General features: G+C 36.5%; 1 protein-coding gene and 1 long non-coding RNA gene across 2 annotated transcripts; both read left to right on the top strand.

Annotated features, from left to right (window-relative positions):
• The first annotated feature begins 250 nt into the window (after positions 1-250).
• Positions 251-1,057, top strand: LOC118492504. The gene is made up of 3 exons (XR_004894088.1): positions 251-458; positions 681-805; positions 920-1,057. It is a non-coding gene; the product is annotated as an uncharacterized LOC118492504 (long non-coding RNA).
• Positions 1,058-2,068: 1,011 nt separating this feature from the next.
• LOC110939824 (remorin 4.2) lies at positions 2,069-3,107 on the top strand. Its single transcript, XM_022181391.2, has 2 exons — positions 2,069-2,624; positions 2,723-3,107. Exons 1-2 carry the CDS (start codon positions 2,121-2,123, stop codon positions 2,909-2,911), a joined length of 693 nt encoding a protein of 230 aa, XP_022037083.1. The 5' UTR covers positions 2,069-2,120; the 3' UTR covers positions 2,912-3,107.
• The last annotated feature ends 17,995 nt before the right edge of the window (positions 3,108-21,102 follow it).

Genomic DNA, 21,102 nt, shown 5'->3' on the forward strand with positions numbered 1-21,102 from the left:
CTTTAGGCCAAACCTAGTTAATTTTTTTGGTTAAATCTGGTCATGTGCAAGGCACATGAGGGCATTGTTGTCATTTTACCTCCTAAGGGACTATTATGTAAAACAACTTATTTTAAGGGACTATTATATAAATAATGAAAAGTTTAGAATAAAAAGAAAGTCTGTACTCTTATCTGAGATGGTGGATGGTGGAGACGGGAGGTAGGGTGGATGGTGATGGTGATGGTGATGGTGGGAGATGGTTGCGGTTTGTGATGGCGGAGATGGTGGGGTGGATGGTGATGGTGGAGATGGTTGTGGTTTGTGATGGTGGAGCCGGTGGGGCGGCGGTGATGGTGGTGATCCGGTGGGGCGGCGGTGATGGTGGTAATCGGTTTTTGGGTGCCTCTGTCGTCGGTCAGTCGGTGAATCGGCAGAGGATGGGGGCTTGAATTGTTACCAAAATTGTGTTTTGGTTGGTGAGTTGTTTTTTAGGGGTTTTGGTGATTCTTGGTTTTGGGGATTTTTGGGGTTTTTAGATTGTTGAGTTGAATTGGAAATCTGTGTTAGATGCTTATACACTCATGACACAAATTGCACGATGTCACATTTATACTCTTATTTACCTTTATTGGTGCTTATTAAATTAGATAAGATATATGGAAGTTTCACCATACTAACCACCTACAAATTTTTGGCAGATTTTCTGAAGTTAACGAGTTTGAAAAACCGAATGATAAAGAGCTTTAATATGATGAATTGTTGTGCAACCTTGGTGGAAGTACCCTGATATAATCTTGGCTTATGGTTTTAGTGACGAGTACAGGTGAGACCCTGTTTTATTGATCACTGCAGAAAAAAATTAAAAAGTAAAAACTGTACATATTATATTCATGTTCATTTATAATTTACTAAATTCCTGTGCACTTTTGTTTTCAAGAAGGAAACCAAACCTGTGCACTTTTGTCAAGAAGGAAACCAAATTTTATCAAAGGCGTGCCAGGTAATATTGTTTTACTCCTGGATATTGTTTTTTACAACTTATATTAACAATGAATTGACACTTCGATGATGGTGGTTGTAGATGATGAAGGAGGTGGTGGCGGTGGTGGTGATGGCGGCTGAAGTGGGTGGTTGGTGGGTGGTAGTGGCGGGTTGATGGTGATGGACTGATGGTGATGGTGGGAGGTGGTAGTGGTAGGTAGATAGAGAGAGAGATGAGTACAGATAGAGAGTTATAATTATAATAATAAGAATAATTGTTTTATTTTTTAAATAATATTAAATAAATGGGAAAAAAAGACTAAAATACCCTTTTTTAATTTTATTTAACTAAAAAATCTAACTGGGTTTGGATTAAAGGACATAACGTGCAAGATTTTGAAACATTAAGTACAAAACCCGTCAATTTTGAAGGTAAAGGACACCGCCTGCAATTTGGTGTAAACATAAAGGACAAAACTTGTAATTTACTCTTAATTAAGTATGACTCTTACCAAGATTTTGTACTTCTTCGCACTCGTACTTGGTGTATTTTGTGCAAACAAACAGATCAAGAATGATAGTGTCGATCAGTCTCACAAAATACTAGGAATATTCATTTTACTCGTTGTATCTTTTGCTAAAAGTGACTGTCTTTAGTCTTTACTCTTTACTCTTTACTCTTTAGTACGTCTTGCAAATAGAAAAATAATAGCACAACTAATTAATAAACGTAGTTGATATCGACACCCAATATTAATAACAATATCTCCTTCTAGATAAAGAAAATATCATCCCATTATGTTCAACTTTTTAGAAACAATTCAACAAGAAAATAATTTAAAATTAAATAAATAAATCCATATGGGTACGTACTATTTTTTTTTTCAATAAAGTTACAAATCAAGAACGCGTTTTCATAATCTACACCAATCACTCTAATTCACAATCTATATGTATATATAATCAGATTATATAAATTTTTGATGGACAATGACATTCATGTTAACATATTCACAAAGGAAGCATCCTAGAAGGATTTTATACCGACAAAAACTCCAACACTTCACATCTTATATATGTCACAATGTAATGCATATATTATATATACATCTATATCTATATTGCATCATAGTGTATCTATCTTCACTCACATTCAAATGTCTAATTATCAAGGGGTTGCTAGGGAAGATCCAAATGTTAATGATAATGAAACTCTTATGAGAGACATACACGCCTTAACCCCGTCATCCATCCTTCCTCCACCGGTTCACCATCCATTACAATCATACTTATCCATGGCTACAAGTGATCATGCGTCTCGTGATGATTTTTCAGTTACGAGTTTCAATAATAGTACTTTGGTGGTGGCGGGATCAGTGGTAGAGACTGTTGGAGTCGAAAATGATGACCGTGTGATCATTGGAGGAGGATATGATCGAGTTGATGGTGTGTTGCATCCTTCTTTGTCTAGTAGCAATGTGAGGGAGGTGGGGGTGCCAGTGACAAGTGTGAAGAAAGAGGAGGTTGAATCGAAGATAAGTGCATGGAAGAACGCTAAGATCGCAGAGATTACAAATAGATTCAAGTGTGAAGATGCGATCATTAAAGGGTGGGAGAGCGAGCAAGTTCAGAAGGCGACTTTAAAGATGAAGCAAGCCGAAGTATTGAACTATTCACATTATATGCTCGATTTTCTAGCTTTTTTGTCGATAAATTCGTCTAACAACTTATTGACTCATTTTTATTAATATTTATGTAGAGGAAACTAGAGGAGAAGAAAGCGAGAGCGATGGAAAAGATGGAAAACGAGATAGCTAAAGCGCACCGCAAAGCCGAGGAAAGGAGAGCATCGGCTGAGTCAATTAGGGGAACCAAGACGGCTAGGGTTCTTGAAGTGGCTAACTTGATGAAAGTTGTTGGAAGAGCTCCTGTTAAGAGCTTCTTTTAGGACTATAATTATTGATTTTAAAAGGGTTTGCTTGAAAGTGTGTTATAAGGACCCAAACCAAGCTTCTTCACTTTTTTGAGTTGAGGGTGCCCTATATGAATTGGGCTATTTGTAGTTCTGTCTTGTAAATTAACTTGGGTGTGTCTAAATGTTTCTGTTAATGTTTTATATAAAAGATGGTTCCTTTATTCTATTTTTATTGGTGAGAAGAAAAAAACTGATCAATGTTGAGAACCAAATTGATGCAAAATCAAGGGCATAATTTTGTACAAGAAAATGAGGTCAATTTGGGCATTTCAATTGGTAAAAAAATAGCATATGTGGCCTACCAAGTTGGGGGCATAATATAGCATAACATATGGGCTTTGAGTGATGAAAAGGTCCAACAACTAAACAATTGCCGTATTCAAGCCCATACCTTAGAGTATTCACATCCCTTTTATAAATTTGAGAGAAAATAATCATAAAACATATAAAACACCTCTATTTCTCATCCTCATCCTCATCTCCATCCCCTATACTTTTATGGGAAACAATCCAAACCCGTAAATTTGTTTCATATCATTCATCCTGGATATCTTCTTTTCTAATACTTTTTATTGGTGCATGTAAGTGGAAGAAAGAGAAAAAGTAATAAAAAAAAATACAAAGTAGGAGTTGACTACAAACTACAAAGGCTAAATTTTTTAAAAAGTGTAAAAAGTCATAAAACATCAAAATGTCAACCATAAAACACACAAATAACAAAATGAAGATTACTAAAGCATCATATCCGTGGGTTATGTTTTGTGATTTGGATGATAAGGGTCTGATAATCGAATGAGGAATAAAAAAGAAATAATGAATGTATGTTTGGAATAAGTTTATTATACAAATGGTCTAAACATACAAATTGTCTTAAGTAAGAAGTGAAGAAGGGATTTTTTTCCCATCTAATTAAGTAAGAAGTGAAGACAAGATTTTTTTTCCATCTTATTAAGCATGTATTTTAGTCACAGGATAAAAAAAATAAACAAAATAGTGTATTTACACTAATTACTCTAGACACTAGTTTCTCTAGAGTAATTATAATTACTCTATTAGTGTAAAAACACGAAATATATATATACATATTTTTTACATTTTTTAATTAAACATCATACTTAAGTAGATGAAAAAAATAAGTTTCCTCCACTTTTAATGTTAAAGTCATTTTGTATGTGATGTTTACACTACATGTTAGGTCAAGAATTATGAAATATTTTAACAATTGGTTCGTAATCTGTTGAACGATTGGTAATGGCCGAGTTGATGAACTATAAGAATTTTTTTTTTTCTGTTGCTTTATTTTACACGAATTGTCGTTTATGACAAAGTTGGTTTCATTCAAGGCAGGCAATGACATTCTTGATTGTATGCATCTTATTAATAGTTTTTCATAGCCTTGTAAAAAAATTATAATATAAGACCATATTCGATAGAGGACTTAAGGACCCTATCTCTTTCCTTTACGTTGGCGCTTATCAATGAACTGCCCATCCATGACCACACCTTTCTTTCGCACGTACTCACTCTCTCTTTCATGCCTGCAGCATTCTTCCTTCTCTTTCCCACGTTCGTTGTCCGTAGAGCTCAAAAGCTCTATCAAAGATGCTCTAAGCAAACAAAATGTCATATGTTTGTAGGTTGTTATTTATGTATACAAGTCTCAAACGTTGTTCACATTCTGAAGCCACAATAATGCTTCAAATGTATTTAACTTCGGAAGGTAACTAGGGCGTTACACTAAATCCGGCATAATATCTCATAGGGAGCACTTTAAAGATTATGTGAAGATTAGTTGCAATGTCATTAGTAGTGGTGTGTACTACAACATTATTGGTAATGATGTTGTCTAGTGGACCTATATAAATATCATACTCATCTTTCTCGTTAGGTATCTTCTACTAAATATTTTCTGGTATAAACCCTGAAATAGTGTCACCCGGTTCAACCATGTGATGATACTAAATTGTTTTTTTGGATTCATGTCCTACAATTGTAGCTAACCTGTTCCTAAAGCATCTTTCCAACTCTTGGTATCAATTATGATTCTTGTTACAACATCACACACTAATTTTATATTTTGTAGTTGCAAAAGATTAAACTTAACGCGGATAACTTGTGTTCAAATATATCTTGTGATGAACCATAGGTTTACGTTTTAGTAGTTGGCAAACTCTAATTTTAACCATTATGCTCGCACCCAAATACATATACACAACGACCAGATAGATTACAAAGATTAAAAATCCAAGACGATCATAAGACTCTTGGGTGTGGCTTCGGGAAGGCCTGCGGGGAGCAGACGTGGAACCCCCCCCCCCCCCCCGGTCCCAACATCGGTGCAATTGGGGATTCTCCCCGTTCATCCCAAAACAGCTTCTCTCTCTCTCTTAATATTATTGGATGAGGATGGACAGGGATGGATTGGGAACCATTTCTTGTTGATGGGAGAAGCGGAAGGGAAAAAAGAAGATGGTGAGATGAAGGTGAGAAAAAGGATACCATATCCCATGGTCTAACATTCCAAAACAAGAATCAAATAAGGATGCGTGATGATGAAGAACGTAGTCAACAAAGTGTACATTCAAACAAAAAATTAGGAAAACATAGTCCTAGTCCTAGATCACCAGAAATTCACAAATACATGTGTCCCTACCATGTTACTTTCATATCATTTGTCTCTAGATTCTTTTTTTTAGATAATAGTATAAAACAATCATTTGTCTAGATGATAGTATAAAACAAAATAAAGAAAAAAAACACTGCAAATTTTCTAAGGTTTAAAATTAATTAATCGTCAAAAAGCTTGATAAAGTATGTTGACAAAATATAAATCGTGTAATCAAAAACGCACACGTGTTATCGTATGCGCCGAACGAATAAGCTTCTTCCAGCTCACGTGAGGCCCAGCAACCGGCGGCAGTGGAAAATGAATGGATGAATTTGAATCAAAATTGGTCTTGCTCTTGGGCCCATTCCTTGGACCAGTTGAGCATGTGGGTTCCTTTATTCTTATTTTTTTTAACGGTAAATTTGGATAACTGACGGATCATTACAGTATTATCGTGCCATCAGTGGAACCATCTGATCATTTCCATCTCCACTATGTAATAATGTGTACATGACAATTAAGAAGGAAACCCAATAAACTTGAGAAAAACTCCTTTGTGGAAATCGAACCTATGACTTGATGGTCATAAGCCCCCCTTTGTGGAAATCGAACCCATGACTTGATGGTCATAAACCTTAGCCAACCCTCAAATGCCACTAGGCTATAATGCCATTGGCCTTTAGAGTATTCACATCTTATCCATCATTTTTTACTCTATAATTACACAAAAAAACAACTATCTTTTCTATCTTTTTTCAATTAAATAATATTTTTTATGCATTTATCATTACATTTTCTCTCACTTCCACTCACAACCACTTTCAAAATATATTAAAAAGTTATAGAGAGTGGACAGTGTCCCGTCAAATATACAGATGAACAGTAACATTTTTTCTCTCCTCCACTCACAACCACCTTTCATACCTTTTATAATATGAAAACCTCTTCTCACGGATTTTGGTGACCTGGATGTGAATGCTCTTATTATTATTACTAGCGGTAAGACCCGCGTGCAAACACGGGTCATTTCTTAGAAAACCATGCATAACACATATTGATAGAACATATAGATATGTGTATAGATATTGTACTAAAACGTGTTATCTATTATAGATAAAAGACAACTATAAGTAAATATAAAAGATATTTAACAAACCTAATAAAAGATGTCTAACAAACTTAATAAAATTCATCAGTTACATATGATTATTTCCATTCTTTTATTCAAAAAAGAGAGTATCCACCCATTGACAATATAAATTGTTATAAAAATAAGTACATGTAAAAGATATCTAACAAACTTAATAAAATTCGAATACAACTTAACTTTAACAAACATTAACTAAGAACATACGATCACCTGCCTAAACAACACACATCAAACCTCACTCAAGAATTTGTTACGCAGCAACATGTCCTTCGCTACATGTTGTGATCTGGTTAAATATGCTACTGCAAACAATGTAACAGTTGCTGATCCAACAATCTCCCTATACAACAGATGACACAGGGAATGTAGATGATGCTGAAGTAGCACAACAAGAAGCATTCGATAATAAGATTATGGAAGCGGCAGAAAAGGTTATACATACTAACCTTCCCCAGTTAGCTCAAGAAGTCGAAAGCCGTGTTTTAGGGGTAGTAGATGCTATGATGACTAGTAAGATTGAGGAGTTAAAGGAAATGATTGAAGGGTCTAGAAGCAAAAGTAAGGAACGAAGGTGTACATACAAGGATTTTATGGCGTGCAATCCCTCCTCGTTCAATGGGGAGGTTGATCCGATAAAATGTCAAAGGTGGATAGCAAATATTGAAGTTGTGTTCATACGTAGCCGATGCGAGAAGGAAGATCAAGTAATGTTTGCTACGGGTCAGCTTCAACAACAAGCTAAAGTTTGGTGGGATACGCAATGTAAGGAGTTAGGGGAAGAGAAACTTCAAACGTTAACTTGGCAAGAATTCAAGGAGTCGTTCCTGAAGTATCATTGCCCGCAGTCGGCAATTGATAGAATACAAGAGGAATTCTTGCATCTTCGCCAACAGGATGAATCTATTGATGAAATCACCAACACCTTCTTTGATAAGCTAAAGTTTTGTGACGACTTTGTCAAGTCTGAAAGAATGAAGATAAATCGGTATCCCGGCATGTTGAAGGCTGGATATAGGGAATTCATCACTCCCTCGAAGCGTGAAAATTTGAATGAACTTATCAACTGGGCTCGGGATAGAGAGATATAGCTGAAGCGACAAGTAGAAAGGTGGGAGAAAAAAGCGGCTGAAAAGCCCACAACTATGAGTCCGTCCAAGAAACATAAGCAGCATGACAATAGAAACAAAGGAGGATCTAAAAGCAGTATTCCTCCATGCAAAACTTATGGGAAGCTTCATACTGGAGAATGTCTATTGGGGAAGAAGGGATGCTACAACTGTGGTCAGGAAGGGCATCCTTACTATAAGTGCCCTAGTCCTGTGAGGACGTGTTTCAATTGCTTTACTCCTGGTCACGTCAAAGCCGAATGTCCGAAGCTTAAACAAAAGGGGAAAAAAGATGGAAAGAAGGATGAAAATCAGAAGGCTCGGGGAAGGATGTTTCAAATTACCACAGAGGAAGCTAAGGTTCTACCAAATGTTGTATCAGGTATTTTCTTAGTCAACCTAATACCCGTGAATGTGTTATTCGATTCTGGTGCTAGTAGGTCTTTTGTGTCGAGCGAACTTATGTGCCATCCCTCTTTTAGAAAGGAATGAATGTATATACCCTTAGAAGTAGAAGTAGCGGATAGCAAAAGTTATTTGATAAGTGAAGTTTGCAGAAATTGTAAGATTACCATAGAAAATGAAGACTTCGAAATAGATCTTATTCCTATGGTTTTGGGGGAATTTAAAGTAGTAGTAGGAATGGATTGGTTATCCCATTATCATGCGGAAATACGATGCGAGGCGAAAGTCACTCATGTATTGTCACCTAATGGGGCTCGAGTAAGTATTCATGGGGAAAGAAAATTAGAGACAAAATTGTGCACGATTGTTGAGGCAGTTAAGTACGCAAGAAATGAGAGTAAGGCGTTTTTAGCTTACGTAGTAGACACAAGACAAAAGACGCCTGAAATTGGATAAGTTGAAGTTGTGAACGAGTATCCGGACGTGTTTCCGGATGAATTACCAGGATTACCACCCGAACGAGAGGTGGAATTCCGAATTGAACTAAACCCAAGCGCCAAGCCAGTGGCCAAAGCTCCCTATAGATTAGCTCCCGCTGAAATGCGAGAGCGAATGACACAGATACAAGAATTGCTCGATAAGGGCTTCATACGCCCGAGTGTGTCACCCTGGGGAGCCCCGGTACTTTTTGTGAAAAAGAAAGATGGTTCGATGTGCATGTGCATCGACTATCGAGAGTTAAACAAGTTGACAGTGAAAAATAGATATCCTCTACCTCGAATAGATAACCTTTTTGATCAATTGCAAGGAGCGAGCTGGTTTTCGAAAATTGATATGCGCTTGGGATATCACCAACTACGGGTACGAGAGGAAGATGTTGCGAAAACTGCGTTTAGAACCCGATATGGACATTACGAGTTTTTAGTAATGTCATTTGGGCTAACTAATGCGCTGGCCGCATTCATGGATCTCATGAATAGAGTATGTCGGCCCATGTTGGATAAGTATGTACTAGTATTTATAGACGATATCCTAGTTTACTCCCGTAGTAGAGCCAAACATGCAAATCATTTGCATGAAGTATTAGAAACTCTTCGGAGGGAAAAGCTTTACGCAAAGTTTTCAAAATGTGCCTTCTGGCTTAGAGAAGTGCAATTTCTCGGCCATGTCATCAATAAGGACGGTGTCTTGGTGGACCCAACTAAAGTGGAGGCCGTTATGAAATGGGTTCCTCCAAAGAACCCGAGTGAAGTAAGAAGTTTTATGGGTTTGGCTAGGTATTATCGAAGGTTTATACAGGATTTTTCCAGAATAGCATTACCCTTGACCAAACTAACAAAGAAGAATGAGAAATTTGTATGGGAGCCTGAGCAAGAGAAAGAATTCCAAAAGTTAAAGAGTAGACTGTCTAACGCACCAGTTTTAACCTTACCCAGGGGATCAGAAGACTTGGTGGTATACACCGATGCTTCACATCAGGGGTTGGGAGCTATTCTAATGCAACGGGGTAAGGTGATAGCCTATGTTTCAAGGCAGCTTAAACCACACGAAAGCAACTACCCAACACACGATCTAGAATTGGTTGCAGTAGTATTCGCATTGAAAATGTGGCGACATTATCTATACGGAACGAAATGCACAATATATTCAGACCACAAAAGTCTCAAGTATTTCTTCGAACAAAAAGACTTGAATATGAGACAGCGAAGGTGGTTGGAATTAATTAAGGACTATGATTGCAAAATCCTTTATCACCTGGGGAAGGCTAATATTGTAGCAGTTGCATTAAACCGGAAGGAATACCCACCACCCATACAAGTTAAATCAATGAGAATGACAACCACTCCTAAAGTTTTGGAGTTGATCAAAGAGGCCCAAACAAAGTCCCTAAATGCTAACGATCCAATGAAGGAAAGAATGAAAGGCTTAGTTGATGAGTTAAAAATGAATGCTGATGGCATCATGACCAGGTATGGTCGAATATGGGTACCTTGGTTGTGTGAAGTAAAATTGCTGTTACTTGAGGAGGCCCACAGATCTCGTTATGCGGTACACCCCGGAGCAACAAAGATGTATCAAGATTTAAAGAAAGGATATTGGTGGCCCGGAATGAAATGCGACATTGTTAAGTACGTGGCTAAGTGCTCGACAAGTTCCCAAGTGAAGGCGGAGCACCAAAAACCGTATGGTAAATTACAACCTTTAGAAGTACCAGTTTGGAAATGGGAAGACATAACCATGGATCTCGTTACAAAACTTCCTAAAACAAAACGAGGTCACGATGCTATTTGGGTTATAGTCGATCTACTCACTAAAAGTGCTTACTTTTTGCCCATACGAGAAACTATTTCCTCTGAAAAGTTGGCGAAGATTTATACGAATGAAATAATAGCTCGTCATGGAGTACCCGTGTCTATTGTGTCGGATCGTGACACAAGATTCACGTCTCGTATTTGGCATAGATTTCATGAAGATGTGGGCACGAACTTGCGATTGAGTGCCGCGTACCATCCACAAACGGATGGACTGTCAGAAAGAACTATACAAACGTTAGTAAATATGTTGAGGGCTTGCGTCATAGATTTTCAGGGAAACTGGGATGGCCATTTGCCGTTGGTAGAGTTCGTGTATAATAACAGATATCAGAGTAGTATTCAAATGGCGCCATATGAAATGTTTTACGGTAGGAAATGTAGAACCCCTGTGTGCTGGGGAGAAATTGGACAGCGAGAACTCGCTCTTAAAGATGTTGTGGCGATAACAAACTAAAAGATTGATCTAGTGCGGGCTCATTTGAAGGCAGCGCAAGACCGAAAAAAGTATTACACGGACAAAAGAAGGCGCCCTATTGAATTTCGGGAAGGGGATAGAGTGTTTCTAAAGTTCTCGCCGTGGAAGGGTATAATACAGTTCCGAAAAGGGGGGAAGTTGGGCCCTCGGTACATTGGGCCGTTCAAAATTATAGCCCGTGTTGGTAAAGTGGCATACCAATTAGAATTACCTCCGGCTTTAGATGGAATCCTGTAACACCCCGAAATTTATAAAACTTTATAAAAGAAATATAAAGTACAGAATAAACGAGAACAAGCTAACTAGGAAATAAATAACCCAGTTAGCTATGAGTCTTGTAGTAACACATGAAAGAACTAAAATGCCCAAGTTATAAACCAAACCAAAGTTGAGGGGCTTATGTTGTTAAACTTGAAACTTAATTAAATAAAAACAAATTAAATCCCACCAAACACACACAAATGGTGTGTCTGGTCGATCAAACAACAGGGGCGACAAGGGGGTTCTCCTCCAAACCCTAACTTTCACAAAAACCATAAATTGAAGGCTCAAATCAAGTTCAAATCGAAACCTGAATATAGATTAGTGATCACCTTGTTGAATGTAGGATCGTTTGCACGACCAAACGAGTCGTTCAGAAGAGTTCTACTCAATACGAGAGGCGGAATTCATTCGTATCGAAGTTGTTTCAGCTGTTTTGCATAAGAATCACTTTAACCTGTCTCTTATATTGAAAACACAACAAGTTACAGCCTGGAGACACTTCGGCAGCACTTCGGCACCAGAATCAGATCATTACAAATGACTTGGCACGAATCAGTATTTATAGGCAGACTGATTTCGTACGAAATGATCACTTCATTTCGTGCGAAATACCCATAAACATACATTTCTCGTATATCGTGCCTTGATCTATCTAAGCTAATACAAGACTCGATACAAGACGAAGTCGACAGACATATGCACCAACAGACTCCCCCTTGGATGTTGACGAAGTCTTCAGTGTCGAGTCTTCGGCGTCTTCAGTCTTTATCAGTCTTCTCACTCTCCGAAGATTCTCCATTGAAAGCATTTTCAATCAATCTCTATCTTTTCTCTTCTAATCTCTCCCTTGAATGTTGATCTGGCTCTTGAGATTTCTAATTCTCTTGATTAGATCTCTTGATTCCTTAAGTTCTGCAGCATTAGCAGGTTGCGTGGATACAGTTCCAGGATTAAACACTGGCTCTAATCACTCCCTCTTGACTGTCTTCAGACTCCCCCTTTCAATAAGCTGGGATCTCAGTCTGGAATTTACTTCTCACAGGTTCTAAGATCGTAACCTGGCTCTTTGAAATCACAGGCTCCTCAGGAATCAAGACCTGGCTCTTTCCAAACTTTATACCTGCACATTCTCTACCTCAATATAACTTTCTCAGATTTTTTTTAAAAAATTTACAAATTTTAAAAAATCTCTTGCAAGCATCATTCAAAAATGATTTATTCTTTGATGACCACTTGTAGGAATAACATCTCATCTTTCTAAACACATTTTCCCAAACCTGTTCATCATGTTTAGTACTTGGAATTTTGAAAATCAGCTTTTCAACATCAGTTGTCGAAAATCTTTTTTGTATTTTTCAAAAATTTATGCTAAAACACACTGAAAATCTTTTTGGATTTTGTATTTAACAAAATGCAATAAAGAAATATTTACAGACAATATTTTTTTTGTGAGTTTGTGCAAGAGGATCATATCAGTTTTTGAGACAAATCACTAACATCGTTAAGCTTTAAACATTTTAAGTTCTAAACGATTCACTTAGATTGTCAGTATACTGATCCACTTAAATTTTTACACAAAGTTCAACTGATTCAAGATATGAGATTAGTATTTTAAGAACTTGACTTATTCGCGTGTCCCACCTCATAATATACTCTCGTATCCAGACTTCTATATTCAGTCTTACAGGTGAGTGTACACTAATGATATCTGTAAACGGGTAAATGCGAAACCATGAGAGCTCAGGTTAGAACTTCCGTTCAGACAAAGAGATGATGGCGCGTCTTTAGGTGTGTCCCATTTGGGGATCTTTTCTTCAACAGCACATGATTAGCATTTTGCAATGTTTCATCATTTTTTGTACTGAGGGCTGGCTTTAAGATTAAAGCTTTTGCAAAGTATTATATGAGGACTAGGCTGTTGCTCCCGCAAAATCAGAAGTCCTGGTATAATACCCCAGATATTATCACGCACAAAGACCTAGTATGTCAGAAATAGAAAATCTTTCAAACAAGATTTCGGGGGTTACCCATATATCCGAGAGATGTTCCCCACGAGATAAGTAAGATATGATATTTTAGGTTTATATCTCGAAAACAATCTACTGAATGTGTAAAAACCTACTGACACATTCGCAGTGAGACCGTTTATCACATTTTTTCTTTCCAATTCTTTAGCGTGTTGTGATAGTCCACTGATATACTATCATTTCCTCTTTTTCACAACAAAACTCATTTTTAATTTTTCGATGTTTTTGGCTTTTTAGATTTTATCATGTTTTTGGATTTTTCAAAATTTTCGAAATTTTCTAAATTTTTACTCCCCCTAAAATCAAAATATATTTCAATTTTGATTTTCTAAGAAAATTTGAAAACAAACTGTACAATTTAAACTGACAACTGTTGTGAATTGCTTCAATTCACCATTCACTTGGCATAAACAATCAGAACTCCCCCTTACAACAAACTATTTTCCCATTATGATTTCAAAACACTTAAGTTTGTTATAATCAAAATGGTTTTTCCGGAAAATAAATTTTGTTGATTTTCACAAACCATTTGTAGGTTAGGGGATAAACTCATCACTTTGTTTTTCAAACACTTTATATGAAAGTTAAATCAAGTTCAATTTAATGACCTTGATTATCCACTTTTAAGTGAAAATCCACTTTACTACCACTTGTAGATTTACTCAAACAAGCACATTCAAGAATGATGCCGATTCCTGCTCCACAATTACCAACTTGGGAGCTCCGGCAAGTCAGTTTTTTTTTAGTTAGAGAGATTCTCCCAAGCCTGATGGTCCTTGGGAGATTCCGAGTTATCAACACTCGGCTTCTTTCCTTTCTTCTTCTTCTCATAGAATTCCTTTACCCCTTTGACCTTCCCGTCAATCATTTTTCCAAAAATATTTTGAACTGTGGGGTTAAAGGCTTTTTCAACATCAAATTGTTTCTTTTCAGGAAAGAATTGATTTGAAATCTCGATTTTTCCAACTTTTTGTTTAAAATTCTCAGCTCTCAATGGTGGAAAATTTGCGTCATCCATTGGCGGTACTGATTTTTCAACTTTTGGTTTAATTTGTGGCTCCTCTGACTTTGTGGAATCAGATTCATCGCCAGAAGATAGCTCCTCTGATTTTGATGAATCAGAATCATTGCTAGAACTATCATCAGATTTCTTAACAACCCATTTTTTGTTGTTAAGATTTGCTTTTCTTTTGTAAACACTTTTTGAACATTCACCAACCTCAAACTTTGAATTTTTGAAAACAATAAATTTCTTGGTCGGTTGTTCATTCTCAACCATCTTTCCTTTCAGTTTTTCAGAGACTCCCTGTTTTGTTTGAATTTCCTTTGAACAATTCTTGGCAATATGACCAATTGTGTTGCATTCAAAACAAATTCTCGTCTCCTTCTTTTTCTGAGCAATTTTAAACTTCATTTCCTCTTGCTTCCTAGCAAGGAATTCTTTGTTTGATTGCTTTCTGAACACTTGCTCTTTTTCTTCTTCAGATGATGTTCCTGAAACAAAAACAGTTTTTGGTTTATAAGTTTTCTCATTTTTATGATTTTCTGGTGAAATAAAACCGAAACCTTTCTTTTTAAAATTACTGTTATGGTTTGGTTTCTTTCGATAACCTAAACCAGAACTGTAACCCTTTTTCTTGTTTTCTCTTTGTTGAACTCTTGAGGTGTATTTTTTAGGTTTTTCAGAAAAATTTACATTTTTTATTTCAGAAATATTAATTTCTGTTAATTTGAAAACCCTTTTTATCATTTCTGTTTTGACACCTCTTATTGGAAATTCTTCATCAGAATATAATTTGTCAGAATCATTCAAAGTATATGCTACTTTGAATGTTTCGTCATTCAAATTATTTTGTGATAACAGAAATTCTTTATTATAAACTCTTTTGCCCTGTTTGACTTTTTTACTTGACATGTCGGACTCAGACTTTGACTTTGATTTTGACTCCGACTTTAAATCCTCTATTTCATCTTTATCCAACACCTGATCGACCACTTTCTTTATTAATTCAGACTCATGATCAGTGTCAGACGATGTGAAAGTGACATCAATGTTGTCTGGCAGATTTTCTGAAGACTCAGACTCCCACTGTAAATTGGTTGCCTTTTTTACTCTTTCTGAATTTGGATTTCGTGGAGAATATCCATTTTCAAGCGAGGGTGGACACTTGTTGTAACTGACACTTTGTTTCTTACCAGAATTCTTCATTTCAGTCTCTTCTTTTGTGTCTAACTTCTTCACTTCAGATGTTTATTCTTCAAATGCCTTCATGCCTTCAACAGTTGGATAAATCCTGTCAATAACATAAGAAGTACATGAGTAACTTTTTAACAACCGGTTTACCCTTTCTGTTTCAATTCTCTGTGTTTCCAGTTTCTGTTCCAGCACAACACACTTCTCAATGTAGTTATTAACAATTTTCTGCTTTGTCATGAAAGCTCCTTGAAGTGTCTTCATAGCTGTTGCTTGCTCACTGCTTGATTGATTGTACTGATTCATTGCTTTGTTTAGAACATCATAGGATTCTTTCAATCTGTTCATGTTATGAATCAAGGTACAGTTTTGCTTTTTCACTGTTTCACAGTTTTCACACTTCACAGGAATCTTTTATGCATCAGCTTCTGCTTTAACTGTGAAAGCTGGAATTTCTTTTACTTTTCTCTTGATCACACGAACTTCTTCATCATCACTACTAACTTGTTTTTTAACTTTCTTCTTTTTTACTCGAACTTTTCCCTCATCACTGTCATCAATTTCTTCTAGCATTCTTAAATGCTCTTTCATTCTGTTTGCATAATAATCATCATTATCACTATCATCAGCAACTCGAGCAACAAAAGCTTTAGCCAAAAATTCTTTATCCGGACAGTAATTGTCCCAGCTGAAACCTTCTGGCAATTTTTCATCATCTTGATCTATCATTTTGTTCATCAAATATGCTTTATTTTCTGCTGAAATATATTTATCCCAACTGGATCCTTTTGATGAACTTCCATCATCTTGATTCACGATACAAGCTTTCTTTGATTCTTCAATCTCCTTCCTAGCATGAGCAGTTTGTGGTTGTTGTTGATGTGGCTGTTGAGCAACTTGATGATAAATCGCTTTTCGATAATAATCATTGTTGTTGAACGGATTTTGAGATCCACTTGCTTCGCGATTTGTGCATTCTCGCTTGAAATGTCCTTTTTCCCTGCAACGAAAACAAGTAACTTTAGATTTATTAAAACCTAAAGTAGAAACATTAGCATCAAGGAAGTCATCTCTTCCTGTGATCTGTTTGAATTTCTCAGCTCTTCTCAACACACTTGCCAAACACCACTTTATATCCATTAACTCCATCTCTTCAGCATCAATTTGATCATAATCCTCTTTTGTCAACATTGGATTTCCGATCCGTCCTGCAACTAAACTCTCATATGACTCTAATACAGTCACCAACAAAGACATGTGACCTTTTGCAACCTCTTCCGTGAAATTCTGACCATTTTCAAGGTTTAATGCAATTTGCATTATAACATCTTGCCATTCTTTGTTGCGGAGAAGTTTGGATCAAATGATGGATATGAAGAAAATCCTGTTTTGCTGTTTGATCCTTGAGATGACCCTCCAGAAGAACTTTTAGCATTAAATGTTGTTTCGATCTTTGGTGACATGTTGGTCTTATCACTGATACCTCCTTTGTAATATAAACCAATATCTTGTTCACCATCAAAATCCTTCATTCTTGAGATCTTTCGTTGTTCCATCTCTTGAGCTTCAAGTTTTTCAATAAACTTTCCCAGTGTTAAACTACTAAAATCTTTCTTATTTCTCAACATCATGAGGTACGTGCCCCAAGTATCATGTGGCAACGCATCAGCTAACTTTTCAATCAATTCTTCATTATCTTTTGTGATGCTTAACCTCTTCATGTTAACAATCAAATTGCAATATCTTTCTATGATCTGCTTGGTGTTTTCAGTTCTTAAACCACGAAATAGATCAAATTCTTTTTTCAAAAGTGATTTTTTGTTCTTGATTATTTCTTTACTTCCAACAAACTTCGATTTTAATGCTTTCCAAATTGAATATGCACTTCCATTGTGTTGCAGTAAGACCAAGATATCTTCTTTAACAGCTTGATGCAATAGACTAGTCATCATCTTTTCATCTCTGTACTTCTTTTTCTCCTCAACACTTAGATCTTTAATAGCAATAACCTCTTCATCATCATTCACCGGTCTAACATATTTTGTTTCAACACATTCCCAAGCATCCAAGTAATTTGCTTGAACCCAATTTTCAAATCTCTCTTCCCATCCTTTATACTCCTCAATATTCATGAGCTTTGGCGGTTTTTGCATGGTGCCCGTTTCATTTTCTAACATTGTGTTCTGTGCAATAGTAATCGGGGTAGCAAACGCGTTGTAAAATTCCACTTCCATGATTCGGAAATAAAAATCTCACAAAGTTAACCTTTCAAACAAAATAGCACAATTCAAGCGAAATAAATTTTGGTGCGGAATGAACTTCTTCACACGAAATGACCCTGGTCAAACGAAATAACCAATCTGATGCGAAATGACTGATTTCGTACGGAATGAAATTTTAGTGTGCAGTTTCAAGCTAAATAGAACCACTGATTCGTACGAAATGAAATTCTAATGAGCAGATTCAAATGAAATACCCTTTTCATGCGAAAAGAAAACAAAACAAGCTATTTCGTGCGAAATGAATGAGTTATTTCGTACGAAATAGATGAATCTGAGTGATTTCGTGCGAAACGAAATATTCAATTCGTGCGAAATGCTACTGATGTCATCAATTCGGCCATGTTTTTATCAAATTGATCATGTTTTAGTCTGATTTTAGATCCAATTCTTTCAAGGCTTTGTTATAACACAGTTTCGCATATAATGTGAGAAAATTAGACTATTTTGACTGTGAAAACTTGTTAATTTTGTGAAAGAAGGTGTAGAAATCAGAATTTGCAGCTGAAATAGTAAGAACTCTTCCTCCTGAGCTCTGATACCACTTGTAGGATCGTTTTCACGACCAAACGAGTCGTTCAGAAGAGTTCTAATCAATACGAGAGGCGGAATTCATTCGTATCGAAGTTATTTCATCTATTTTGCATAAGAATCACATTAAACTGTCTCTTATATTGAAAACACAACAAGTTACAGCCTGGAGACACTTCGGCACCGGAATCAGATCATTACAAATGACTTGGCACGAATCAGTATTTATAGGCAGACTGATTTCGTACGAAATGGTTCGTACGAAATGATCACTTCATTTCGTGCGAAATGATCATGTGATTTCGTGCGAAATGACTTACATGTCATTTCGTGAGAAATACCCATAAACATACATTTCTCGTATATCGTGCCTTGATCTATCTAAGCTAATACAAGACTCGATACATGACGAAGTCGACAGACATATGCACCAACATTGAAGGGATCATAAGGTATGTAAATTTTAGTATTTTTGATTCATCTCAAGTTCTAGACAAATCATGAAAAGTCGAAATTAGCTTGATTATATGATGTATAGATGAATCTTGTAATGAAAACAAGTATAAGGCTGAATCCTAGTTGATAATTTACAACAATCTTGCTTAGAACTATGAAATTGTGATAACCCACTCATAAGTTAAACGGGTTTTACTAAGTAGATGAACACAAGCATTATGATTGTCAAAAATTGTGTTACTTGACTTCTCTATGATAATCTTGATGATTGCATGTAAGCTTGATATGGAGAAATCGAAAATATGGTTGATATTGGTAAAAATAACAAATCATGAACTTGATTCTAGCTATGTAAAAAAATTAGACCCGCTAGGTGTTCGTTAAAATGCCTAAGTGAGGATTAAAAGGTTAAAAATCGGATGAAAACGCAGATTCGATTAATATAGAAAATTATGCGTTAATGAATATGAAAAGAGTTCTAAATTGATTGTGAATTAAACTCTTTAGGCAAAGAATCCGGGTCGTCAAGCGGACAAGCCAGATGGCATACGCGTTTGAAGGGTGTGCTCTAGAGGTACGTGACCTTAGTCTCGTTACATTATGCAATAATGTTTGGTTTTAGTGTATAAATGGTGTCGTAGTGTAATATACGCGTTTGTTGTGTCTTTGAAGTGATGAAGCTCACTCGACATATCTAACGGGTCAAAATAATGGTTGGAAATGGTTTTGGAAAAGGTTTGGCCTGTCATCAAAGTGATGGTTTTCACTCGACAACCAAACGGGTCAAAATGATGATTTTAAAAGAATCATATGCGTAGAGACTTGAAAGTCTCACATTGTGTTAAGTGTTGGATAGTACTACGCCAATGAATTGGTCATGTTAATTTAAGTTTACGAATCCGAGATATCAGGTCAAACAATAGAAATAAATTGTAAGCGACGCTTGAAGCGGAATGATTGAAACTTTGAGGAACAAGCATTAAGCTCTAACGTGAGCGTAAAGCCATGGAATGGCACGAATACGCCAAGGTTTATAAGCCCGGGGATTAGGGTAATTATGTCCAAAAAGTCTTAGAACTGAAAAATGGTATTTTGCACTTATTGCTAATGGGTTGGATAATCGAAACATGGATTCTATGAATCATTTGTTCGGAACTCGGTTTCTGTGATGTAAAATTTACATGGTTGGTTCCATAATTTTATTACGGACTCATAGGAAAACAAACGGACTAAAACGGACAACCGAGTAAAAAGTTATGATTGTTTAAAGTTAGATTTTTGTAAATTTTTGGAGCTGGGCAAAATGCAGGTCCAGAAACTGGACCTGCTGGAAAACGTACTCCCCCGCGCCACGCGAAGGGGGCATAGGGGACTGGCGCGACACGCGGGGCCTCCCGCGGCACGCGAAGGATCGGACCAAGTGTGGCGCGTGGCGCGACAGACTAAAAACCAGAATTTTTCGATTTTTGTTATGTTTATGTATTTGGGACTGGTCTAAGCTCAACTAACATTGTCAAAACTAATTATTTATGTGGTTTTGACCTCAGGTGATGCTCGTTAGCTTCGGATGCCGATCAAGCGTGAAATCAAGAACCGAACACCATTTTTGAAGCTTCCGCACTAATCTAAGCTTGTTTAGACAATGCTGTTTTTTGTAAACGTTATTAGTTGTGAATACTTGAACTAGATGGTCCTTATGTTAACTCGCTTAACGATGTACATCTTAACTTTTAACTAAGTTTTGCTAAATATGCATTTTGTTTAAAAAGGTTTGCAATTTATAATTAAAATAATAGAAATTAAGACGAGTGTTACAAGTTGGTAATCAGAGCTCAATGTTGTTAACAAAGTGTGTTCGGTTCAAGCTTGATCAAGCATCCGGTAAGAGTTAATTGTTCTAAGTAGATTTATTAAGTATAAAAGGGGAAATATGAATTGACATGCATGGGAAGAGCGTGTTAACACACTCAAACCCGGAAAGTGCATTAAATAAGAACGGTGAAAACAAGTTATGAACTTGACTAAACTGAAGTAAATAAACCGTATGCTATAGATGAAATGTTTAATGTTCGATGTAAAAATTTCAGTTTTAAAGATGACGGATAGAGATAACGATGATGCGGTGCCGAGAGTCACCGAGCAAATGAGAGAAGTGATTGCTGAGGAGGTTGGAAAGGCAATCGAAAATAGTTTGTCGGGTTTCATCGATAAAATCCAAAACACGGTACTATCAGTGGTGGATGACAGAATCAAGAAATTGGAGGATAATACCAATTTAGCAAAGGAAAAGCCGGGAGGACGAAAGCCTTGTTCATACAAAGAGTTCATGGCATGCAAACTGCTAATTTATAATG

Source organism: Helianthus annuus, chromosome 5 (genome assembly GCF_002127325.2).
Source record: "Helianthus annuus cultivar XRQ/B chromosome 5, HanXRQr2.0-SUNRISE, whole genome shotgun sequence".
NCBI classification, from domain to species: domain Eukaryota; kingdom Viridiplantae; phylum Streptophyta; class Magnoliopsida; order Asterales; family Asteraceae; genus Helianthus; species Helianthus annuus.

Excerpts from the sequence above, each read along its gene's own strand:
- LOC110939824 (XM_022181391.2), top strand. The coding sequence starts at position 2,121 with ATGTCTAATTATCAAGGGGTTGCTAGGGAAGATCCAAATGTTAATGAT. Across the intron at positions 2,625-2,722 it reads TAAAGATGAAGCAAGCCGAA|AGGAAACTAGAGGAGAAGAA; the intron begins GTATTGAACTAT and ends ATATTTATGTAG.